Consider the following 27,058-nt stretch of genomic DNA (forward strand, 5'->3'; position numbering starts at 1 on the left):
GAGGAGAAAGTACGCGAAGCCGAAGACCTCAGCGCAGGAACCCGCGCGGCCGCGGCCGCCAGCGACAGTCGCGCCTGCGTTTTATTCGCGAAATATTCGAAATGTCATAACGCTGAATTCGAGAGGAAACGTCGCGAGGAAATGCCGCGTAAATAAATACCTCGGCGACGAATCGCGACAGCCGAAAACCGACAATGTGCCCATGGAGATCAGTGGCTATATTTTTTGTGCTCACGCTAAGCTGTTTGGAGGGTAGGAAGATCACGCCGCAGGATATACATGATAACCATGTGAGTAAAAAGATTTTCTTTATCGGTCAACGCGCGCGTGCATCGACATCCAATGCACTTTTACTTTCAGTGGATTGCACTCTCTTGATACTTGGATGTTAATTATTGTTACCTACTCTATGACGTCGATCGTGTTAATGAGGACTTGAAGACCGCAGTTTCTGTTATTAGGTACTATTCAAAGTCTAGATTTTATAAATTTGGTGTTTCCAGCAAAAATTATGGTTGCAATTTTTGTAGTAAGTAGTATTAATTTTGGTAGTAGGTACGTATTTTTTACCAAGATAGAACTAAAATGTTATTTTTAAGTATCGTCTGGGGTAACAAATGAAAAGGGCTGCTCGAGCTAATCCCAAAACCATTGAGGAGCTCTTCTCCATCTCCGAAGACATTCATAAGATCTTCACCAAAGTAAATGAGGCCACCTCTAAAATGTCACTTACCAAACAAAAAAATAATCAAAATCGGTTCATATTTGGCGAAGAAATTGAGTAACAACATACAAAAAAAAACCGACCAAGTGCGAGTCAGACTCGCGCACCGAGAGTTCCGTACTCGGGTATTTTTTCCGACATTTTGCATGATATATCAAAAACTATCATTCATAAAAATAAGTACAGGTTAAGCCCTTTCATATGATATCCAAACACGTTTTACATTTTTTTTTATGATGTAACCACAAATTCACGGTTTTCAGATTTATTCCCTTACTTGTGCTATAAGACCTACCTACCTGCCAAATTTCATGATTCTAGGTCAACGGAAAGTATCCTGTAGGTTTCTTGACAGACACGACGGACGGACGGACGGACGGATAGACAGACAACAAAGTGATCCTATAAGTGTTTCGTTTTTCCTTTTGAGGTACGGAACCCTAATAAAATAAACAAAAACATACAGTCGAATTGAGAACCTTCTCCTTTTTTTGAAGTCGGGTAAAAGCTACCTAGGTACGTAGTACGTACCTATTTGAAGAAGAGTAGTTGTGTCTTCCAAATATCTTTCTTTAAATAAATACTTAGGTAAGTAAGTTATCTAAGGTTCTAACTTCCTGTAACACGAACGCTGACATTAAATACAGCTAATGGACCTTAAAGAATTATAATGATTCTATAGCAATAATATTCGTAGATGAAACGGACATGCACTACTTTCGCCGGTTACGTCACGTTACATAAGAATATTTTACTTAGGTACTTGGCTGCCGCACGCAATATCAGGCCATTATTATATTATTTTGGCCATCCTCATTCCGAATCGGCTTTAATTAGTTTCTGCCTTCAATGTCCATGTATAACTACATTTGATCTCCTTAAATTATCCGTAACTAGGTAGGTATCTAAGCACAATAATATTTAGACTAGTGGGTTAAAAGCGGTGATAGCAGGGGCTTTGGCCTCCTTCGGGGTTCGATGACGAGCACGACTCGCTTCTAACTTTTACCCAAAACCAATTAGGTAAATATCAGTTGCTTTAACAGATAAAGGAAGACATCGTGAGGAAATCTGCATGCCCGAGACATCTCATCCATCATGTTCTTAAAGGTGTGGAAGTCTGCCGCATTGGGCTCGCTGGACTATTTGCTTATCCGTTCTCATTCTAGGAGGGGACCAATATACTGAGTATAGACCAGCGATAGGATGAGAATTGAGATGATGATGATGACGACTAGAACTTAATTTTTTTAACTCCCATGGACATCGCGCAAAGAAGTTATTGATGTACCTATCTACCTACATTAGAAGTTAAAATAAGACGTACGTTTTAAAGGTGGTGCCAGAGCTTCCGAATAAGAATCTATAGACTATAAATACGCCGAGGCTGGCTACCGAGGTGATTGTAGCGTGGGCAGAAATCCCACAACCCAATCTCTCCCCCATAAAGTCTAGACTCTAGGAGGTAGTTATCTATCTTAAAAAGATTTTCCCACGTTTGATAAAAAAGGTACGGAACAGATACGAAAGATAGTTAGCGAGAAGCTTTCTCTTAAGGATTTTTTTATCTGATATTTTTAAGGGGCTTTTGTACGACGTCTGTAGTTGTGTACAACACACATGTTTAAAATCATTTTATACAGCGCCTAAAGTTTTTTGGTTTTGTGGTAAGATTTTCCGGCAAAATGTATGAAACCTCAACAACTCCGCGACGCGGACAGCTCCGCGTCGCTCTGAACGCGCTGTTGAGGTTTCACACACTCCACCGTCCGCCGCGGACGTCCGCGCAGGCCATCCGCGTCGCACTGAAAAGGCCCCAAGGGTTAAGCTGAATTTGTTTACATGTCAATAGTCAATACCCAACAGTATCACACTTATATTATAAAGGCGAAAGTTTGTGTGTATGTATGTATGTGTGTGTGTGTATGTTTGTTACTCCTTCACGCAAAAACTACTGGACGGATTTGGCTGAAATTTGAAGTGAAGATAGAAAATATCCTAGATTAGCACATAGGCTACTTTTTATCCCGGAAAATCAAAGAGTTTCCTCGGGATATCGAAAAACCTAAATCCACACGGACGAAGTCGCGGGCATCAGCTAGTATAGGATAAAGTACGGGTAGGTGCATCTCTGAAGTACACTGATTTTACAGACTACACCGACGATAAAGACTTTGATTAATGCGGCGACGCAGGACTGCAAAACAACAATAATAACAACAAGCAGAGAGAAGCATATCTACCCTGGATTGTTTAAGACTTGTAGACCACATCTATTAGACACAATCAAGTAACTGTAACACTGCCCACGGGTACATTGTCAGAACAAGCTACGAGCAGAACTAAATGGTACACGGGAACAGGAAGAGCACGGCTGCATCCATTTATCTAATAACAAAACACAAACCACTGCTTCTAATGAACTAACAGATAATGATGGTGCTCTACGGAAAGCTACGGTAGGTAATTAAATTGATAGGTACCAAGTTACCGACTCCATTATTGGACGATAGGTACTTGCCGTTCAAGAGCATTGCTTTAGACGAGTTGTATCTATAATATGGTTTTATTAGCTGATGCCCACGACTTCGTTCCCGTGGATATAGGTTTTTAAAAATCCCATGGGAACTCATTGATTTTCCGGGATAAAAAGTAGCCTAAGTACCTATGTGATAATCCAGGGTTAAATCTATCTCCATTCCTCAGTCCTGTAGTTTTTGCGTGAAAGAGTAACAAACATACATCCATACATACTTACAAACTTTCGCGTTTATAATAAGTATTAAGTAGGATTTGGCCCAAGTAAGCAGTAAGTGCTACTTACCTAATAGGAGTGCCCATTTTTTAATGGAAAATGGGTCAATTGAAAAACTTTCAGTAACTTATCATACTCAATATTATACCTAAATAGATACAAAAGTGTGTTTGTTTGTTGGTTTGGTTACAAAGGCGGCGGCCTTTACAAAGCTATGGATCGACATAATTTTTTTGCATGGACACAGGCTATTTTTTATATCGGAAAATCAAAAAGTTTTCTTGGGATTTTTAAAAACCTAAATCCACGCGGACGAGGTCGCTAACATCAGTTAGTTATAACTTATAATATAAATAACGGCTGTATACCAGGATTAATAAGATGATTTTGAATTATCGATATTTCGACCCAGTTGTATGAGTCGTGGGCATGACAGGACTTCAATGGTGCGAAAGATGAATTTCGAGCTATCACGGGCATTATTGAACCTACCCGCTCTCTAGTTCTTTTCGCTGGTATCTATTTTCGAAAAATTAGTAGACGTGCCTAATCAGATGATGGCGTTTATAACTCAGCTAAAATATATTTTCTCACTAATGTAATGTTAGAAGATAAGTACCTACCTAAGTACCTGCTTGACACTGAAGCCAATCAATCGATCAAAAGCTCTTCATCTAATTTGATTCGCTTCATTGTTTGGTTTTCTTTTGCTTTTAATGCTTCAGAATTCGTAAGGTCAATCATCAAACTACTTTCCAATGTAATTGCAAGCCTTTCACGAGGTAATTGTTATTGTACTCTCGTTTTTGTTATCCGGAGTCGTTCATCAAAAGCAGAAAGTGTTGTACGAGTAAAGTGTTAAGCAGAAATCGAGGGCAATCGTGTTGGTCACATTTCTTGACCACTGAAAACTTCGATAATTAGATGCCTATGAAGTAAATCAGTGAAAGAAACATCGTAAGGAAACCTCAAAGCCTGAGAGTTCTCCATAATATAGTGGTATTGGAAAAAAGAAACTTATTGTGAGACTAAATGTCTAACTAAGTTAGTATAAGTGACGCTTTTTACATTGAGAAAATTGCTTTATCTCATGGAAAATTAGAAATTGTACACAGATGAAATCGCAGGCAACTGCTAGTAGGCTATAAGAGCGTCTACAATACTTGAGTACCTATTTAAACTGAAATACCCGATTAACAGAAGCACCAGCACAGTTTAATTTTTCATAAGTGGAACAAGCTGAAAAATTTTTCTTTGAAAGAAAATGTTTTCTGTTACCTACTTATCAGGGGGCACGGCAGTGCCCCCGTCAAGACGAGCCAAACGGCGCGGCGGCCGGGGCGCTGTAACTTTTTCTCGAAGTTTTAATAGTTCGTTGATTCGTTCGTTTGATGGTTAGCAGTTTTTGCACAATCGGTCTACGACCTGACATTGAAATGATATCTAGGTACCCGTAAGAAGCAATTACCAAGGTCCGTTACGAAATTGACCACCAATCGGTTCACGGCTCAATCCAGATTAGTAGAAGTTATATAAAATCTAGAACCTCTTTGTGATGTTTTTGTTGGTTGAACCTCGATATTCGAACACCTGACATTGATTGACATTGGACGTAGCGAAAGTTTTACAGGTCACGACTCATGAACAGGTCACGATCTGCTTGTATTCAAACTAATTGGTACAATTTTTTAAGTACAATAATTTTTTGTCTTTGCTGAGTACCTATATACCTACCTAATTAATGCCATTGACACTAAGGATTTATTAGACGCAGACGCAAATGCAGATAAAAAGGTTGATAAATGAAGTAAATTCTTTCGTGTAGGGTAACTTAGAAAAGTAGATTCCTAATCGCTTGATATTCTAAAGATTTTGGTACGTAGGTACCTACTTACATCCTACGAGAGTACCTACCTATATCATGTTTGGAATTTATCATTAAAGGAAAAGACATAGGTACTTACTTATAGTTATTGGCTCATAAACTACTAAACCGAACTGGGCTCTGCAATTCTAAGTAAGGTGTAAACTGTAAGTTTAATCATACATCAATGTCTTAGAAAGTAGGCGTCTAGGTTTGTTTAAGCTCCTTTCATAAAATAGATCTTATAGGAAGCAAAGCTGGATCAGTCACTCCAGATAATAAAAGTTATGACGATTTCGACACTGTTGAAAAGGAAACACGTAAACATCAGAAGTGTCACCATTTGGTTCAGTAGGTGCTAGGTAAGTATAGAAGCTTGCATAAGCTAAGCTTACGAAAATAACTATGGTCCCTCAATCGCTAATGGAAACTTGTTTCGAACCAAGACGAAGCTTAGGTAGAGCTGCTTAGATATCGAGGTTAAAAAAATAAAATGTGCTGACCAAATCGTAGACTTTGTTTACATAATATGGTCAACCTTAGCCTTGTTAGCGGGTTATGTCACAGTATGTTAGCTAATATAAAACATATATGTACGGTCGTTTCGTCAGCATTACGTGGTCGCCGGTGGCTACTGGAAAGGGAAAGCGCATAACATTCGATTCCAACTTGCGGAATGCAAAGACACGTTTCTTGTATTTGCAAAGATAATCGTACTTACCTTTTTCATTAAATCCAAACAAGGGTTATGCTTAACTTCCCTGATGTGGCTAAAGTAACCAAGCCTGGTATTCAGTCAGGCTTTCCCAACGAAACTTTTTCTTAATTCCTTAGTATTATGCATTATCAAATGAACGTACATACCTACCTAATTTAAGGTTGTATTGTCAGGCTGTCTGTCTGCTAGATTTTCAGGAAATTTGGTACAGAGTTAGCTCTCATTTCAGGGACGGGAATAGGCTAATTTTGTCCCGGAAATTGAAAAAGTTCCCTCGGGACTTTTAGAAACCTACGTAGATGAAGTCGTACACATCAAACAGGGATAGCTTGCATCGTAAGTTTTCTATGTAAGAAAAATAGTAATCCATCAAGCAACTATGCAATGTTTTATAAAGAAATCTAGAAATACAAGTAGGTACCTAACAGCTGCCGCACCTCAATGTTTCTTGTTCTTGTCTGAGTAAATACTAGCATCGAAGAGTGGATTGAACTCGCGACTTAGATAAAAAAGTAGGCGTTACGTGTGAACTTAATACTTATTTAACATAGTCACATGCGTATTGAATGGAGGTTCAATAGAATTACAGATTATAAACTGTCGAGATTCTACCGGCTCTTTCAGGAATTCTGAATTGAGCGGTTAGGTCGGTGATAACTGATTAGATAAGTAGGTAAGTATGCCTATACCATCTCTCGACAGCTATTGTGATCCAGCCTAGAAGTGAGTTCTAGGCTGTATCATATGTAGGTAAGTAAACTTGGCAATTTTTTACTTTGCATACGTCTACATATTTTTCATGCACTCGACCCAGAAAACCTTCGCAAAGTACTTATTATTTTAATACAAAAAAGCTCTACAATGTAGATATGTACCCGCTTTGAAAATAAAGGATTTTATTTGACATTCAGATATTGCTAAACTAGCTATGTATAAGCGCGTTTACTTATTGTTTTGAAGATATGAAAAGGCGATTGCGCACGCGAAATAATCTTTCTCCTTTTTAGATTCGCACGCGCAAAAAATATTTCTCATTAGATAGGTACTTATAGTCTCTTTCCCCACTATGAGAAAGCATATCAAACTTATGAAAGAATCAGGAAAAAAATAAAAAATAGAACTATCCACCAAGCGACCGACACGTGCGTTCTACGTGCGGACATGCTCGACGTTTTAATTCCATTATACTTCAAGCTTTTCGGTTATTACTTACCTATCTTTACTTATAATAAACTAACTTTTGACATCGTTTGTAGAAATTATATTTATAATTTTCCACGGGAATTCTTTGTTATCTTGGGGTAAAAAGCACGTGCATACCAAATAGGTAAATGATGCCTGTGACTTCTTTGGTGTGGCCTTAAGTTTTTGAAAATCTCGAGAGTACTCTTGCTTGCATTTTCCGGGACAGAAAACAGCCTCAGTCATGTACCTACCCGTCAAAATCGGTTAAACGGATGGGTCGTGAAAAGCTAGCAGACGGACAGAATATTAGCATGGAAGTATGGGGTATGGATTTAATAATAAAATTATAATGATTAGGATCTCCGGGTACCCGCGTGCAAAGACTACAATATTATACTGGCCCGCGTGCTAGTTAGGCGTTTAAGTGTCAGTAAATTAGATTGATCAGACTTTACCATGCTGTCGATCAAGCATGCTCGTCGAGCATGTACATACGTGGGGAGCCAGCTTAAGATTGTGAAAGTAACATTGACATTAGCTCCGCAATTATCTTATTGCGTAAAAGTTCTTCTGAGGTTGCATGCGAAAGTAAAGTACGCAACAAAGCTTATCTTACGTAAGTTATGTATCTCCACGGGTTATATCCGAAATGCCCCCAAAATTCATGTTAATTTGTGCGTGATGTAACCATATTGTTGTTTCGCAATAATTGTTTTGAATCTTAAATTCAGATTAAGTGTCTTGTATCCATTTGTATCGCTTATCATTAAAAATGCATTCACATCGAATCAAACCAAAATCATTTACCTACTTATTTCTAAAAGCATTGTTATGTTGTGGTTGGTTAGCATTAGGTCTCTTAAAATAAAAACAAGTCATTAATTTTTTTATTTTATTTATAGACTAGCGCTTGGCTGCAATCAGACCAGCTAGCAAGTGATGGAGCGCGCTTGCCTAGAAGATTCACTCTTGACTTAAACAGATTCTAGATTTCAAAACTAAAACCCGACTACTAATGAAATGTACTAATTGTTTTCTGTCGCTTGGTATATATTAAAATTGTGTAACTATAAAATAAATTAGAATTTAGAATTTTTTCTTCTTTCATTTGACATCGCACTCGATACGATAGAAAAAAAAATCAAAGACTCTCCCACTTTTAGAATGTAATTTTTTGGATAACATCCGCCATATTGATTTTGAATGTAGCCTCTGTCACCCAATATTATAACGAATCGATATCAATATCGGCTCAGTAGTTTAGGCGCTACGATGGAACATGTATAAATAAACATACCTACTTACTTTAAAAAAAGTTTACTTAAGCTTTGTAAGTATTTAAAGTTTTTTCTGAACAAATTGCACTTTAAATGAATGGTCCTATCTGCGTGATACGCACGTTTTAATTTGCTCTTTCAGTCTTCGTTCTTGAAATTAATTTAGTATAATAACTGCTTGCAGGTTTCCACGGGCAACAGATCGTCAAGGTTTTTATTCGACCAAATCTTCGGTTTGGAAGTACCTCTGTTGGAGGAGCAGAGCGTGGAAGATGACGAGGAAGATACCCAGGTCAGGAATTGTTCCTGCGGTACGTAATTACCTATTTGTAAACCTGCAAGTAAAAATACCATGTTAAATTTTGAAATATCTGATGAATTTTTAGTGTTTCGTACATTAAAAGGGAAAACGGAACCTTTACGGGATCACTTTGTTGTCTGTCCGTCCGTCCGTCCGTCCGTCGTGCCTGTCAAGAAAACCTATAGAAACTTCTCGTTGACCTAGAATCATGAAATTTGGCAGGTAGGTAGGTCTTATAGCACAAGTAAAGGAAAAAATCCGAAATCCGTGAATTTGTGGTTACATCATTTAAAAAAAATTAAAATGTGTTTCAATTTTCAAAGTAAGATAACTATACCAAGTAGGGTATTATATGAAAGGGCTTTACCTGTACATTCTAAAGCAGATTTTTATTTATTTTTATGCATTATAGTTTTTGATTTATCATGCAAAATGTCGGAAAAAATAGCCGAGTACGGAACCCTCGGTGCGCGGGTCTGACTCGTACTTAACCGGTTTTTTATATTTAATTTAATTAGTAATATTTCAAAACATCTCTATTAAAAAAAACTTTTTAGGTACTTAGTACCTCACTCAGTACTGAGATAGATCGCAGGTACGATCGGTGCGGAGAATAGACCATATCTAAAGCAGAACAAAAAAACTTATTTCTTTTCATCTTATAAGACTCATTCTAACTATTGAAATTGTAATTTTTTAGCATTGTTATCTAGTAAATAACACAATTTTTCAATTTCTTAAAGAGTAGATAGATACCTACATATTATTCTACTTTATATAACTATCTAGATTTATTTTCAGTAAGATACTATATCAAAGTAGGCACTTACTTTTTTTGGAATTTTCTTCTAGAAACCTAACTTTTTTCAATCACGTTTACATTCTAGAATGCGGCAGAGCAAACCCACTTCCTAGAAAGTTAGGTAAGTTACGCACCGGAATAAAGTAAATCTTACAGCACTTTTAGCATGTACATACTTACCCTTTGCACCCCTTTAAATAAAAAGCACCCTAATTGTAGTAGTTCAACAGCTTCATACCTACTGTTAAATAATTAATAATACCTACCCGGAAGCAGGTAATTGCGATATCTTTCGTGTTTTAGACCCAAAAGCTTCGTTACACATTTATTTATTTATTTTTATTTTTTATTTGTACCAGAAAGTTGTAACAATATAAATAAAAAGAAAGATAAAGTGGACAGGGAAGCACCTATCTGTATAAGAGATCTCTACCAGTGACCCTTGGCAGTGCGAGAGGGAGGGGATTTAATTCCTTGCATCAAAACGGATCTGTGTTCTTCTCTTATTTTTCATAAGTTTTTGTACAGTAAATAATCTTATGCACACCCTTTTTCCAGTTTATCATGCACATCTTGTAAAATGCACACAAAGTATATATTTTTTGCTTGTAATTTATATGAATACGGTCATCATTTTTTGTAACTAACTACTTATCGCAATACTTATCGTTTAAAAAAAGCTTTTTTTAACTGTAATGTTTTTGTGCGTTCGTAATAAGTAGGTAATGCTCGTATGTAAAAATGTAGGTACTTACTACTTAGGTATTTAATTACCCCAGACTTTTACTGACAAGTATAATTCATCTTTATCATCATTAGGATCAACTCACAGACAGCCCACTACTAAGCACGTATCTCTTCTCAGAATAAGATGGGTTTAGGCCATAGTTCGCCACGCTGAAACTTTCAGACTATTACGGGGAACTCTCAGGCATGCAGGTTTCCTTACGATGTTTATATTGACCGTTAAAGCAAGTGATATTTAATTGTTTAAAATGCACTTCGAAAAGCTAGAGGTGCCTGTTCCGGAGTAGGCGGACGTCTTAATCACTAGGCTATCCACGGCTTTTAGTAGAGTACTAGCTGTGCCCGCGACTTCGTTCGCGTGGAATAGTGACTTTTCGGGCAGCATGTACGTTAAAAATGTTCGCCGTGATTCTTTAAATTGACATAACTTTTTTATTTATGAACCGATTGACATGAAATAAACACTAAATGTTAAGTGAAGCTTACTACAATATATTTGTGAAAACCGTATTTAAATCGAATAAGCCGTTTCTGATATTAGCGTGCACAAACACACAGCCAAACAGAAAAAAAAATTAATTACAATTTCGGGTTCGGCATCGATATAATAACAACCCCTGCTACTTTTTTTTATATATTTCCATTGTACAGACACCACTTTTCTACAATTTTATTATATGTATAGATAGATAATAATAATGTTTTAGAAAACCTAAAACAAGCGTGTATTGCTCGATTGCTTTTGTTAAGGAAAAGTCGCTACAAATAAATCCTTAAAACGGTGAAATAACTTCAACACAGGTATTACCCAGCAATAATACTTCCGATATACATTTACGCAATCCAATCAAGCCGTAACACAGGTCCGGCTTCCTGCAACTCGTTAATTAATTTCACTTTCTCGCTGCAGAGTGCGGTGGGCCGAACCAGGAGAACCGCATCGTGGGTGGAATGCCGGCTGGTATTAACCGGTACCCCTGGATGGCGCGGCTCGTATACGACGGGCAGTTCCACTGTGGAGCCTCGCTCCTGTCTAAGGAGTATGTTTTGACAGCGGCACATTGCGTTAGAAAGTAAGTAGATGGTTCAAAATGGAAGTACTTACAGTACTTACATTGTTACTGTCAGTTCTGCCTGTAGGTATTGTGGAAATTACTTTTCGAACCAGCGCGGTATGGAATCAGACATTCTGATTCAAGGCTGTCTTTCATGAAACGAATAAGAGTTTTCAGTTTTATTGCATTAAAGTGAAAACTCTTATTCGTTTGCTAAGTAAATGTTTCTGTAACATGTGAAACTAAAGTTTGCAAACGTCGAAACACTTGAGCGAAAAAATGCAAAGTTATCCATGTTGTAACTGTAAAGCAGTAACTTGCTGAAGTCTGTGCCTTCTGCACGCTCCATATTATGTACATGAAGTTCGTATTACTTTGTTAGTCGTTTTCCAAGAGAGCTCTTTTTCATCATGGCTGGATCATTAGGGGAAAAATATACCTACTTACATACTACAATCCTGTGAAGATTATTGACGTTGTTTTTACCTAATTCCAGACTCAAACGATCGAAAATCCGAGTAATCCTGGGCGACCACGATCAAACGGTGACGACAGAGAGCGCCGCCATCATGAGAGCCGTCACCGCCATCGTGCGACACCGCAGCTTCGACGCCGAGTCATACAACAACGACATCGCGCTGCTCAAGCTGCGCAAACCCGTCAACTTCTCCAAGATCATCAAACCCGTGTGTTTGCCTCCAGCAAGTATGTGTATTTTTTGATTATTAACAACTCTAAAACCTATAATAAAGAAAATCTGAATAAACCTGCGTGACCACGACCAAACGGCAACGACAGAGGACGCCGCCATCATGAACGCCGTCACTGCCATCGTGCGAACATCACAGCTGCGACGCCGAGTATAACGCCATCGCGCTGCTCAAACTGCGCACACCCGTCAACTTCTCCAAGATACTCAAACCCTTGTGTTTGCCTCCAGCAAGTAACCATCTACCTTTACCATATTTTGATTTTGAAGGCATTCCGAACCAGTGGTAGATGCTCTTGATGATTCAAAAGTACTTGTAAAAGTCTAATTGAATAAAAATATTTTGAATTGGATTAAATTGATTTCTTTGTAAATGGTTTTCTTTAGTTAGTACCTCGTCATCATCATTAACAAAGCACTATAGCCCTGGGCGTGCCTTGGCTTGGTCAAGCAAACTTTTCCATCTGGGCCAGTCAAATGCAGCTTCCTTCTAGAACACACAAAACCCTCCTGTCCTTCTCCACTTCATTAATCCACAATCTTCTAGATCGTCCTCTACGGTCCTCTGATTTGCTGTCCAACAACTTTTCCATTGCTCTTCTGTGGTCCGTGTTCATCATGAATAAGCCATCGCCGGCTTACCTACTACAGAGCACAAGTCTGCTCTCAGAGTGAGAATGGTCCATGTTGGTACCTACTAATTGTGCGCTAATTACAACGCATACACACCAGGAAAATTTAAGTTGTTATAATAAATTCTTTGTTTTTTTAGGTGTAGAGCCATCAGGTAAAGAGGGCATCGTGGTCGGATGGGGCCGTACATCGGAGGGTGGTCACTTACCCGCAATTGTGCAAGAAGTACGGGTGCCTATTCTGTCACTCACGCAGTGCCGGGGGATGAAGTACAGAGCAACGCGAATTACTAACAACATGGTCAGTATAACTTATTTTGCCCGACTCTGCCTGACTTGATATCCCTCTGAACCGCTAAACAAACCGTTGCGATGCGATGTAGGTCCGGTCCATAGAGCTTTGTCTTAGTACGAAAGATTTTAGCCAACATCAAAAGAGTGTCAGCCAGTAGAATGCCGCAATCAGACATTGCGAACTACGGCGATAGGCTTGTATCATTATTCCTTGTAAATATTGGACATTTCATGGTAAAATCAGTGTCTCTTTGCCAACCCTGAGGACTTATGCATACGAGGTTAAAATTTAAAAAAGAAATATTAACTTTTCAGCTTTGCGCGGGTCGAGCGTCCACAGACTCTTGCCAAGGCGACAGCGGCGGTCCATTGCTTATACAAAATGGAGACAAGTTTCAAATCATAGGTCTGTATTATTTTATTAACGACATGTTCTTCCTGATACGAACGCGTACTGGAGGGTATTGAATGCTTAAGTCAATTTGTTGAAGCCTAAGTAGGATCCAGAACTTTTTTAAATTATTTTGATTAAATGTGTAGATAGGTATGTACAACTAGGCACCATTTTTGGTCCGATAGAACTTTAAATAAATTACGAAAGTAACAACTTACAAAACTTATTTACGTACTTCTATACAAAATACATGGTAGGTTTTTACTGCCCAAAGGCTTTAATAGCCTGTAGGTATTAAATACACACCAGTAACCTCTCATCCCACAGTAAAAAGCAACTAAAAACAAAAATATTTTAGAATTGAAGTGTGTGACTTTGGACTGGAAAAGTCTGATTGGTAGTTTTTTATTAGATTTCAATTTATTTTATTTACAGGTATAGTATCGTGGGGTGTCGGCTGTGGTAGACCTGGGTACCCTGGAGTTTACACTCGGATAACCCGGTACTTGCCCTGGCTAAGGGCGAACCTGCGAGACACCTGCCTTTGTGGCAATTAATCATTTTATTTATTTGTATAAAAATGTTTTGTTTGTTTGAAAGATTTTCATTTTATTTTGTTTTAAGTATCGTTCACAATAATTATTGTGTAATACTTTTGTAAAAAAATATTTATATTACATGTTGATGTACGATATTAAATTATTATAGGTACCAATCGATGAAAAGTTTGTAAAAAATGTATATAACTTAAGTAATAGGTATGCGAGCAAATGTATAATAATTTTTAGGGTACCGTACCCAAAGGGTAAAAAACGAAGACTTATAATTAATGTCACTCTGCTATGTGTCCGCGTGACACAGGTCTCTAGCTCGTAGGCCAAACGAGTTTCAAACCAGATTTTTTTGGTATTTAAGTTATTTCCCATAGTTATATATACATTTATAAATTTAGGAATACGAAATTTTGGTATATTATGTAGCATACACTGTATTTAAACAGCAAATACTGAAAACAATGATTTATAAAATAGTCCGTAACTGTAAGCTGTGACCAAAACGAACGAACATTTTTTGGATTTTTCTTTCACGGTTTTTTAACGATGTTCTATCTCGGAAAAGAAATATTTCACATACCTACCTACTCAAAATATTATGTTTATAATAATTATGTACGGAACCATAAAAATTGAAGTCCGACTCGCACTTGACCGGTTTTTTATCTAATATTTACATAAACGGGAAGTTTGCCATATTTGATCATAGAATCAAAATACTTAGGTACGACCTTAGGTAATACGGGATCGATAAAATAAATAATATAATATCCATAAAAAGGGACCAAAACTATTACAGTCGTTTTGTGCCACTAGAATAATTTGTCAAATTACTAACAATTAACACTCTCCTAATAATAAAACTTAACAATAAAAGCTTCACTGTTAATGTATTAGGATTATTATGCAAGGATGTACCTACCTTAGCCTGTATCTTGCAGAGTTTAACTTACAGTCTGTAAAAGTACATAGGGGTATTACTCACTAGCTGATGCCCGCGACTTCGTTCGCGTTGATATAAGTTTTTTTTAAATCCCATAGGAACTCTTTAATTTTCCTGAAATGTGTTAATCCAGGGTACAATCTATGTCCATTCTATACAGCCAAATCCGCACAGTCAGCCTTTGCGTGAAAGAGTAATAACAAACATCGTGAAAGTGTGATAAATGATATCCCTGTGTACTTTTAGGTAGGTACTTTTTTTAGAAATTAATACATAATTAGTCTTATTGATAATAGTATTTATGTAAATATAGCGAGCAGGCCGGTGGTGCAGATTACCAATAGATATTAAGCAACTGTAGACACTACCTACGTGTTCAATGTTTTGTACATAAAATGTTAAGAGAAATAAGTATTTGTACATATTTGCTATCATTATCATTCACCATTCATCACCATAAATGCAATTTGTCATTTTAATTATCAATATCAACTTTATCATAATCATCAATATTATCATCTTCATCATAATCATCAATATCAATTTTATCATAATCATTAACATCTTCTTAATCATCATCAGGACATTAACCATTATTGATCATCATTCGATCGCCATTATAATAATTCTGTCGTTCATTAAATAAATCGCGAATTATATCAATCAGATAAATAGTAGGTATAATGTATCAATTAGATTTCGGATTTTAACCGTTAATTATAATTATAACATACACATCGTAAGTGCATATACAGTACAGAAAACAGACTAATCGATAGATAAAGATTTATTATTATTCGCATGAAACTCAAAATTGTGATATTTAAGCGCGGTTTAAATTAATGAACGACAAAAATAAGTAGGTACTTACCTACCTACTTAATTTTATCACATCATTTAACATTAACATTTTTGTTATAATTAATAATTCGTTAATCGCGACATTATGAGAAGAATAGAGTCAACATACCTTATTTATTTTTGTTAATTTTATTTAATTTTATATACCTACTCAGAGTGGTTAATCTTAAGTACTAATAATACATTTATGTTGCTATTAATAAATATTATTGTAACCCTTTGTTATAATATCTTAAATAAATAATAACATTAAATAATTAAAGTTTAAAAATCGCTCTTTAGGCTGTAACTGTGATCTACGTCACGATAAAATTGTTTTATTGTAATATCGTTATTTAATTTAACTTTTGTTAATTAAACTTATAGGTACCTAACTGCTTATTTAACAAGTTGTGTAGATTTAAGAAAAAAATAGGTAAACCTTTATATCGTATATTTTATAGTTAACATAGTTTAATTTTTAAAATTTTATAATTTGGTTAGTTAATTTTATTATTGTTGTTACTTTAACTTTTTACTGGTTTTAAATAAATATATTTTTTCTACAAAGTGTTTGGTATTTCCTAATTCACAAGATAAAGTTAGAAAATTAAAACCAAATGTACAAAATATAAACCTACTCAGTAATTTTTTTAATAAATCCATATTAATATTTTAAATGCGAAAGTGTATCTGTCTGTCTGACAGCTTTTTACACTTTTTATTTTTGAAAACCAAAGAGTTCCCACGGGTCTCTTAAAGTCCATAGTTTAACAGATTTTTATAAAAGGTACAGAGGAGCTGCATCCCTGCCATGACTGACCTCGTCACCCGCGCTATCTCGCACTGGGATAGCGCGAGGTTGTGCGAGTGTTCGTAGCGTCCCCCCCGATTGCCATCTCGACCTGTCGCGTACATTACGTTGCTCTGAGAGAAACGTGTCTAATTCGGAATGCAAAGACGCGTAGAAGTGATATTGCTAAGGCGATTGATATAAGATTTTATTATTAAATAGGTACCTATAACAATTCATCTTCGCTATGAAGCGCTTTTAAATTAGAGTGGTTATAGACCTATCACGGACCTACATTACGTCCACGAGGCCTAGCAAAGTTTTATAATGGTTTCTACAATCACATCGCAATGATCTTCATTCATCATTGTTATAGCCGAAACTTTTTCGTCGTTCTAAAAGCGCGCCCTTTAAAAATACAGAACTTTTCTTTTCCCGATTTCAGTTGAAACTTCGCAGTTTTCCGATGTAGTAGGTACCTAATCGATAAAGAAAAAGTTATTTTCCCTTTTGAAAAAAAAACGCTTTGGAAGAAAAAAAGCAGAAAAAAATTACAGTACCTACCTATAAATTTATAATTTAGAAATAGCTTTTGTAAAAACAAAGTTATAATTTTTTTCATTTTCATTTTTTAAGCCTAGCAGTTTGGTCATTTTTGACTTATAGACTTTTCGCTTAACGGGGATTTATAAGAATTTGATTTCCGTAGAGTAAAATTAAGGCAGAAGGATACAGAAATCGACTGCTGGTATCTTAATATGTCCCACAATGACAATGCAATGAGGAGAACAATGAGGAGCACAATGACTTAAAAATTCTCTCATTAAAAAGTATCACAACCATCAGGAGTGAGGATATACAGGTGTCTTTCTCTTTCTCTCTGCATCATATATGATGTATAGCTATGTCTACTTCGGATAGCCACAATTAAAAGAAAAATACTGTAATCAGGCAGATTCTGATAACGGGCAGCGAATTTTAAACATAAAGAGAAGAAAAATGACATTTTGAAAGATTTTAAAATTATTGGGCCTATTAGATTAGATTGGGCTGATGCAAGCACAGTGGCTGGAGATTGAAGAAAACCATATTTTTAAAATTTAACATAATTGCAACACAAATAATTTAGGTAGAATGAGTCAAGAAAGACCTAAAGTTAGGTAAGTATTTCGCAGAGTAAAGGCACAGAGTGAGGACAGTATCTATGTAATTACCTACAGAGGCTTGACGAAGCCATCCAAATCAAAAAACCAATCTAAAACAAGTCCCAGTAATTCCGGGACCTAGGTAGGTATAGGTATGCCAGAGTCATGGCAGCTGAGTCCTCGTGGTCGTCATTTACCACGAGATTAACGACTCTGGAGAATTGTGTCTCCCTTATACTGTGGTATAGGTATCACTCTTTCGTGAAACTATAATATATTATTATCTCTAGACTGGCTAGTGGGGTGCCTAAGACTACCCAAATCACGTCCAATGTTATGTTAATGTATGTCGGCATACGCGCGATCACCAATACATCTCAGTGTGTGTTAGCTTGTGAGACCGTGCGACAAGTTCAAAGACGGGCGATGTGCAAATTGTGCGATTTCTGAATTCGAAATTTATTTTTTTCTTTCTTTTTTTTTGTATATCAACTCCAACGGCACTATGTGGAGGTGCTTTCTTTTCTTTGTGTTTGTTACGTACACTTTCACTGACGCGCAGGTTAGTGATGGATTGCGATTATTTTTTTTAATTATATTATCAAATGTTTTAGTTTTGGGTGTTTGTTTTAATTTAAATATATTTTACTTTATATCTTCCAATTTTTTTAATTCTTCGCTGGGTTAAGTTAATATTTTTTAGCACTGATCTAAGTATATATTATTTTTATTTCAATTTCCTATTTGTTTTCCTCAAAAATTCATATAATGCAATAAGCTATACTTTTATCTGACTATACCTACTTAAGGGTGGATATAAATCGGAAGGGTGTCGCTTCAAACTTCCCTATTATTTGATTCTGTTGCTGTTATTACTGTTAGCACAATATGTGCTTCATGCTTCTAGTGCCTTAAGAAAGAGCGATATTTTTTGTGCAAGTTAGACTTACCATTAACGATAATCGTGCCTGATGGAAAGCTATGATGAGGTCTAGATTGGAGCGTGCCTGCCTTGAAGATTAAAAGTCAAAAAGTCAAAATTATTTATCAAAGTAGAAGTAGTAGTTTATTGTACACCTTTTGTTTGTCAGATTTGAAAAGTGATATAGAGGTAATAATTAATTACGTTAACTTAAAACTAAAGCTTTGAGGGTTCCAAACGCGCCCAAGTCTGAGAAGAGCTCATAACAAACTCACGCCGGGTATTCTTTTTTTTATGATATACTTAACTATTAGCGTTGAACAATAATTTTATTTATTTCTTATAACTAAGTAATTAGTAGATAAGTAATACTGACCAAGTTAAAGTGACGGCAAAGAATAAACGTGGATGATGGGAAGTGTCTGGATGAGAAAGGCGAGGACTGTTTGATGGCGCGCACTCGGAAAAATGTATGTCCCGCAGCTGATATTACAAATAAGCTGATGATGATGATGAAACAAGTGATTATATTCAAAAAAAAAATCAAAATATTTTTGTTCAATTAAACTTTTCCAAGTTTTTTTGAATCGTCAAAATAATCTACCTAGAAAAACCAGCAAGAAACTCGGCGGTTGCTCGTTTCAAGTATTCAATTTACAATAATATGCCATAATATCAAAGTAGTACTTACATTACACATTTTTTTATAATTAACAGGCTGAGTTAATACGGGACAAACGTGGTGTGTATACGAAGAACTTCTTTGGCGGCGTTTGGGGCAACCGCCCGCCATGGCTGGAGCATAACCAACCTAAGACGTCATGCACATGCAGTTAGTTTATTTTTGTATTTATCATGCCAATCCTTTATCATTCCATCATTGTACTAATTTTCATGTTTGTCTATTTCTTGTTTGTCACGCCTCATCGATTCAACCAATTTCAACAAAAATCTGCACAAAAATAGTTTGCATTCTGGAAACGGAGAGGAACGAATATTTAAAACTTATAACAATAGATATTATTTTTTATTAATCACTACACAGTACACACCTTTCAATATTGATTTACTCATAGCTGGCATCCCGAGCAAGCTATCCCTGTAGGTAGGTACTTTTCATCCAAATCGGTATGAAAAGCTAGTGGTCGGACAGACACTTTCGCATTCATATTATTAGTATGGAAGTATGGATATGAATCATAAGAAGGATACTTCTATTCAAATATAAGTAGGTAAATTAATTTGCTTTTTTCCATATGCGATAAAGTATTCTCAGCTTTTTTATCCATTCTTAGTAGCGTTAACCGCTAAGCTGTTAATGATTCAATTTTTAAATGACATGTAAATTAATTTCACCAGAATTTTACGACTCCGACAATATTATCACGTGAGAGCTTAAGGCTAGGCTAGTCTGTTAAAAGAATATTACTAGTCTTCATTAATATTTAGCTAAAAGTATAGATTACATTTTCATCGGCATTTTCCTGAAAATCAGTTATATAGCGTATCGCAAGGTGTCTCGCGTGGACCTGCGTTTCATTTCGTAGCTTTTCTGAAATCATAAAAGAATAAAGTATCACGTTCTGTTTCAATTACTTCCTACCAACCGCTAAGTTGTTATGGTTTAGTTTTTAAATGAGATGAAAATTAAATTCACCCTCTATTAAAAAAAAAAGATAATACGAAACTTATAATGTTTTAATGTAAATTTCAGAGTGCGGCGAGAGGAATGAAGTGTCCCGCATTGTAGGCGGCGAGGAGGCTGGCATCAACGAGTTCCCATGGATGGCCAAGTTGATTTACTTCAAACGCTTCTACTGTGGCGGTATGGTCATCGCTGACAGATACGTGCTCACTGCTGCGCATTGTGTTAAAGGGTAACTGTTACTGCTTTTATCTTAATATCTGGCATCGCTGGCACAGCGTGGACACTTAGTGAGTGGTAAGGAGGCTGGCATCAACGTGTTCCCACGGATGGTTTATTCAAGTGCTTCTACTGTGGCGGGATGGTCATCGCTGACAGATACGTGCTCACTGCTGCGCATTATGTTAAAGGGTAACTGTTACTGCTTTTATCTTAATAACTGGCATCGCTGTCATAGCGTGGACGCAGAGTGAGTGGCAAGGAGGTTGGCATCAACGTGTTCCCACGGATGGTTTATTCAAGTGCTCTACTGTGGCGGGATGGTCATCGCTGACAGATACGTGCTCACTGCTGCGTATTGTGTTAAAGGGTAACTGTTACTGCTTTTATCTTAATAACTGGCATCGCTGTCATAGCGTGGACGCAGAGTGAGTGGCAAGGAGGTTGGCATCAACGTGTTCCCACGGATGGTTTATTCAAGTGCTTCTACTGTGGCGGGATGGTCATCGCTGACAGATACGTGCTCACTGCTGCGTATTGTGTTAAAGGGTAACTGTTACTGCTTTTATCTTAATAACTGGCATCGCTGGCATAGCGTGGACGCAGAGTGAGTGGTAAGGAGGCTGACATCAACATGTTCCCACAGATGGCTTATTCAAGTGCTTTTACTCTAGCGGGATGGTCATCGTTGACAGATACGTGCTCAAGACCGCGCATTGTGTTAAAGGGTAACTGTTATAACTGCTTGTATCTTAAACTTAACTTAGCTTAAGACTACAGCTCGCATTTCTGGCATAGCATAAGCACACAGTAGGCGGCGAGGAGGCGGTATCAACAAGTTTCAATGGATGGTCAAGTTGATTTAATTCAAGTGCTTCTCCTGTGGCGGGATTGCCACGCATTGTGTTAAGGGTAACTGTTACTTCTTGTATTTTAACGCATGTTTAACTAAAGGCGTAGTTCGTATCGTTGGCACAGTATAGACGCATACAGGGCAGTGCGGTGGATGGCATCAACGAGCTCCCAAAGATTTCAAGCGCTTCTTATGTGGCAGGATGGTTATCATTACTGACAGATACTTGCTCACTTCTGCGCATTATGTCAAAGAGTAAGGCCTTATTCGCACGAGAGCTTTTTTAACGGCCGTTAAAAAGCATTCAAATAGAACAAATGCATTTCCAAGTATCTGTTCACACGTCAACGCTTTTTTAACGCGCACTTTGTATTTTCAACGCAACGCCGGGTTTTAACGCAGCGCTTTTTTAACGCTCGTGCAAATTAGGGCTAACGGTTACTACCAGTGTGTCAATGCATAGCAGTTGACGTTGCTGGCATATGATAAATACAAAGTAGGCGGCGAGGAAGCTGGCATCAACTAGTTCCCATAGATAGCCAAGTTGATTTACTTCAAACACTTCTACTGCGGCTGGATGAATCATCATTTGAGCACGGCCCACTTCTGAGCACGGGTTCCTCTCAGAATAAGTAAAAATAAAATTAAGACGGCAAAGGATTAAGATGCCCTGGCGGCAGCGTCCCTGGCAAACTAGACTGGAACGAAAAATTAATTATTTATTGCTGATGGGTGAAAAACTGGTGTGCCAACGATGTGAAAATGATGCTTAATAACTCTGCCCAAAATAAAATAACATTTCCACCTAATTTGAATTCTGTGGTTACCACCAATCAATCGAAATGGCTAATACCTACTTACATGTTAGGTCTAGTCAGACCAGTTGCTTAGAAGATTAATAAAGATAATGGACCTAAAACAGGTCGTAAAATACCTACCTGTAGATTATTTTAAAGCTCATATCAGACGATATTATGCAAATTCTAAGTGATGTAAAAAGTATAAACGTGTTAAAATATTCTTTAAAATAAAGTAATTAACAGGGCTCTCTCCGTCACTCGTTTCCACTCCTTTCATACAATCGTAGTTCCAATTTCATTTGAATATTAAGCAACCAAAGTCCATGAAATTTTGCAGACATATTCTAGAAACTATTATCTGTGTCTGTGGGGTTTTAGATTTTTCTAAAAATATGTAGTTTTAAAATTACAGGGGCTCAAAGATTTGTATGAAAATTTTTAAGACCGCGTAATTTTGAAACCGAATATTTTAACAGAAATCTGGAAAACCACAGACATAGATATTAGTTTCTAGAATATGTCTGCAAAATTTCATGGACTTTGGTTGCTTAATATTCAAATGAAATTGGAACTATGATTGTATGAAACGAGTGACGGAGAGAGCCCTCTTAATAATTTTTAGACAGTTTAAGTATTGAAAATAGCTTAAGTTTCATTTATAAAAAATGGCTAATTGCTCAGGAGAAAATTGCAATACTCTACCGAGACGAATCGTTATGCAGTAGGAATTCGAATAATTACATTATGATCAATGGTCTACGCAACAGCCATAACTCTCCCCCATGGTAGGTAGAGGTAGGTATTTTATTAATCTCGTTTTCTTCTTGGGCTCCATTACAAATCTCCATTGCTCGTTTAAAGTAGGTATACGATATTTAAATACTATATAAAAACTATAACTAAATAATACTAGATATTATGCCATTATTTTTACAATTTCATTATTTGTATATCTAAATAGAAAGAAGCGTTTTCGTAAGAAATTTCTATCTATAGCTGATAATTTTATGGTCATGAAAATTCTTGCTTTGTTTACATATTTCCCATGTTTGTTTGAGTTCACTTCACCAGTTGATTGAATCACCGGTAAGCTTGAACGTTTTAGCAAGTCGTTTTTAAGTATTTGCACAAAACTCAAGAGGATGTTGACTTTACACCTACTCTTATATACAGCTTATCTTTTGTATTTTGTACTAGCTGACGCCCGCGACTTCGTCTGCGTGGATTTAGGTTTTTGAAATCCCGTGGGAACTCTTTGGTTTTCCGGGATAAAAAGTAGCCTATGTGCTAATCCAGGATATTATCTATCTCCATTCCAAATTTCAGCCAAATCCGTCCAGTAGTTTTTGCGTGAAGGTTTTTAAATCCCGTAGGATCTCATTGATTTTCCGAAATAAAAATTGGTATGTTAGTATCCAGGGTGCAATCTTTTTACCAATTTTAGCTCCCGTGGGAACCAGAAAATCACCGGGATAAAGTTCATCTCAAGGATGTAAGCTAACTTTGTACCATTCACCAAAATCGGTTAAACAGATGGGTCGTCAAAAGCTAGCAGACAGACTGATACTTTTGTAATTAGGTATAACAGTTTGGAAGTGTGGATTACAAATCTAGTCACGAATTTTGTTTTTGGTTAATTCTAATCAGATGTATGTCAAGTAGGTTTAAATTCAAAGGGCAATTAAGGTTAATCGATGAAATAAAATTAGGACTCTGATTTCGACGTATTATTTTGAAGTAGAATGTTTTTCTGGTAATGTAGGTTAATGGTATACAAATGACGTGCCAGCTAAACCACTGAAATGGGCATACAAGTACCATGGAAGACGTGTGCCATCCAAAATGACAGTTATTTTTTGTTTAACTCTAATATTTGTAACATATTTATAAAACATTACAAACGGACCCTTAATAGAGGTCAGTGGCTAAAACAAAATAGATTAAATCCTAATTTATAATGATTATACCTATAATATTAATCAAAGGAGATTTGGAGGACACTAAATGAGATACTTGTTCTTGTTATTGGGGTTCTTTATTTTGATGGAAATGTAAATGCGTCTCCAAATTACAGATGACATCGTAAATCATCGGAATACGGGTCCGATAACCGGGGAATGGCAAAACAAGCCCAAAATAAGTGCTTGGTCTGAATTTGTGAATTCCAATCAGTGATGTCAGTGCGTTCACCTTTAAACCGGCCGAGAGGCAGGCTCCAAACTTTATACGAGTTCATTATCCTCACCAAATGTCCACTTTGAATCGTTGGTTAGCATCTTGTTAATTTTTTTTATTGTCAGTAGACGAATCGAAGCAAATTGAAAAAGCAAAATGATAATGTAGAGTTGACGACATGTACCTAATTAAGAAAATTCATTTGATAACAAAATAAAAAATATAAAATTCTTACCTATAGATTTTATAAAATTAAGATTACGATGATACACAATATCAATAACTGCGATATATAAATACTATAAATGCGAAAATATGTCTCTCTGTATGTTTGCTAGCTTTTTACGGCCCATTTGTTTAACTGTTTTTGACAAAATTCGGAACAGAGATATCTAGCTTGCAACCCAGGAAAGGACATTATTATTATAAGTTAGTTTTTGCCCTGGAAAATGAAACAGTTCTCACGGGATTCACGAACATCATCTATTCTGTACAGAGATAGCCTCCATCCTAGAGGCATATTATTAGGCTAGTTACTTTTTAACCCGAAACATTAAAGAGTTCCCACGGGATTAAAAAATCAAATTGACGTGAATGAAATTGCGGGCATTATCGAATTGTTATTGTCTGTTTATTGCAAGATTGAAGAAGAGATTAATTCAGTCTGATCTCTACCTTATTAGACAGAATGAGAGGGTGAGATTTAACTTTTAACAATGCCATGATTCTCTAATTAGAATGTAAACTATAACTTCAAATATTGACAGTAAATAAAGGTGCATTAGTGATTCTAATTATGTGAAGCTTAGTTTAGTTATGACCTTATGGTAGGTAGTAGGTAGATATACAGATATTTATTTCAAAGATAATAAAATATTAAATGAAAATTTTATATAAAAACTGGAACTAAAATGAAGGCGGTTAATGAGGTTCACTTTAAAATAACTACAAACGCCCCCAAGACCTTTGTAACCGAGTTCAAACTATTGTTAGAGAAAGCGTAAACGAGTAGCATTCGAATCCGAAAATATTTTGTGTCACTTTCGCTCAATGCCAATACAAACAAGGCATTGTAATGTCACAACATGCTAATAACACGTAATGTTTCTTATCACACAATGGATACAAAAAATGAATTATTAATTTTTCAGTCAGTAAATGGTCAGGAGCTATATTTACTTAGTATTGATATACATAACCATTAAAACTTCTTGAATTGTAAGGACAAAATAAAAACATTTTTTGCTATAAGCGGGAGATCTCGTAAAATGACTGAAGTCTAATGTAGGCTATGACCGAAGGTAATGGTTGTTATTTCCTAATATACTCAGATGATAATTACTAGGAATATTCATAGACATTAAGATTATAATAACTAGGTACAAAGTTTAGGAAAAGTAATCCATTTTTAAGTATGACAAGATATCCTCCAAATTTCATGTCTCAAGGATCAGCGCGGCGGTTTAGTCTGTGCGTTGATATATACTTAAGCCAATTATTCAGTCAGTCAGAACTTTGAATTTTATATATACAGACAGAATATAATCCATACCGTACATATATTATGAATGCCAAAGGGTGTCTGTCTATCTGTTACGTTTTCTCGGCAAAGTTTCCAAATGTATTTTAAAAGTTCACCTGCTCAGCACATATTATTAACAAAATTTGGTATAGAGATTGCTATCCCGGAAAATCGAAGAGTCTCACGGGACTTCTGGAAAATCTAAAACCACGCGGACGATGCGGTGGGCATCACCTAGCAATAAACATTTTTATTATAAGCTCTTCTAAATATTTTGTCTTTTTGATTCCAGCTTTATGTGGTTTATGATAAAGGTGACATTCGGTGAGCACAACCGGTGCAATGCCACAGTGAGGCCTGAAACTCGCTTTGTGATACGTGTCATCGCCCACAACTTCACCCTCACGAATTTCGACAACGACATCGCCTTGCTGCGCCTTAATGAGAGAGTCCCTATGAGCGCTGCCATCAAACCAATATGTCTGCCTAAAAATAATCGTAAGTTTTTTTAATACTACTTAATACAACTTCAAGAAATCTTGGGTTTTTCACACAATTTTCCTACTTTTTTATTAGACTTATGTAACGAAAATCCTAATCTCACTTCCATTTTCTGGTTTTAGTGCAATTCAATAGAAAGGGCTTATCTAATTATTGTACGTTTGTACTAAGTAATGTCACAGAATACATAATGTCATAGAACTGACGTAGGAGTGTTTCAATTCGGACTAAGCAATTTTTCTTGCATGCATTAAATTATACATATTTTAATCGATTATTTACAATTATCGTCAAAGTTAAACCTCATGAAGATACCTGAAACTCAGGACATTGTACAATCACTATAATAAGAACTTCGTTAGATCAAAGCTTTAAGTTGAAGAATATTTTTTATATAGTACAAGGTAGTAGGATATTAATCAAGAACAAATAATAAATGGGGCTTGGATCAAAGTACAAAATATAATATAGGTAATTAACCTCTGCACTACCAAAACACACACTTGCCATACTTGCTTGTTACTGCCAAAATAACAAGTTTTGTTCTGTGAACGCAAATAAATCATTAATCACTCTCGTTTGTATTTTCTAAGTTTAAACTTTTATAAAAAGCTCAAGGATTAATCGAGAGAGAAAGTGATTAATCATATTCTGTTCATAATGATAGCCTACCTTATGAAATTAACAAA

At 36.3% G+C, this 27,058-nt stretch overlaps 2 protein-coding genes and 1 long non-coding RNA gene across 6 annotated transcripts in view; 2 read left to right on the forward strand and 1 right to left on the reverse strand.

Moving 5' to 3' along the window:
• Positions 1–14,024, forward strand: LOC123868699 (trypsin-1-like). 4 transcript variants are annotated; one of them, XM_045911254.1, is made up of 8 exons: positions 1–290; positions 8,708–8,834; positions 9,712–9,747; positions 11,284–11,446; positions 11,925–12,133; positions 12,910–13,070; positions 13,379–13,469; positions 13,893–14,024. In XM_045911254.1, exons 1-8 carry the CDS (start codon positions 195–197, stop codon positions 14,012–14,014), a joined length of 1,005 nt encoding a protein of 334 aa, XP_045767210.1. In that variant the 5' UTR covers positions 1–194; the 3' UTR covers positions 14,015–14,024. The 4 variants fall into 4 exon arrangements, with proteins under 4 accessions (XP_045767210.1, XP_045767211.1, XP_045767213.1 ...); XM_045911257.1 differs by having other exon boundaries at positions 265–290; positions 8,708–8,815; XM_045911255.1 differs by lacking the exon at positions 9,712–9,747.
• Positions 11,818–27,058, reverse strand: part of LOC123868702 — a 20,089-nt gene continuing 4,848 nt past the window's right edge. Inside the window, exons 2-3 of the long non-coding RNA XR_006796708.1 lie at positions 17,008–17,011; positions 11,818–11,828 (exon numbers count right to left, since the gene is read on the reverse strand). This is a non-coding gene — a long non-coding RNA (uncharacterized LOC123868702). The remainder of the gene's footprint in view (positions 11,829–17,007; positions 17,012–27,058) is intronic.
• LOC123868700 (trypsin-1-like) overlaps positions 18,133–27,058 on the forward strand; it is an 11,863-nt gene continuing 2,937 nt past the window's right edge. Inside the window, exons 1-4 of the mRNA XM_045911259.1 lie at positions 18,133–18,294; positions 19,372–19,486; positions 20,369–20,531; positions 26,161–26,366. Coding sequence (XP_045767215.1) covers positions 18,238–18,294; positions 19,372–19,486; positions 20,369–20,531; positions 26,161–26,366 — 541 coding nt within the window. The 5' untranslated portion in view covers positions 18,133–18,237. The remainder of the gene's footprint in view (positions 18,295–19,371; positions 19,487–20,368; positions 20,532–26,160; positions 26,367–27,058) is intronic.

Source organism: Maniola jurtina, chromosome 10 (assembly GCF_905333055.1).
Source record: "Maniola jurtina chromosome 10, ilManJurt1.1, whole genome shotgun sequence".
Classification (NCBI taxonomy): Eukaryota; Metazoa; Arthropoda; class Insecta; order Lepidoptera; family Nymphalidae; genus Maniola; species Maniola jurtina.

Coding starts and splice junctions, on each gene's coding strand:
- LOC123868699 (XM_045911254.1), top strand. CDS start 195: ATGTGCCCATGGAGATCAGTGGCTATATTTTTTGTGCTCACGCTAAGC. Junction 291..8,707: donor AGGATATACATGATAACCAT/GTGAGTAAAAAG, acceptor AACTGCTTGCAG/GTTTCCACGGGCAACAGATC. Junction 9,748..11,283: donor CCCACTTCCTAGAAAGTTAG/GTAAGTTACGCA, acceptor TTCTCGCTGCAG/AGTGCGGTGGGCCGAACCAG.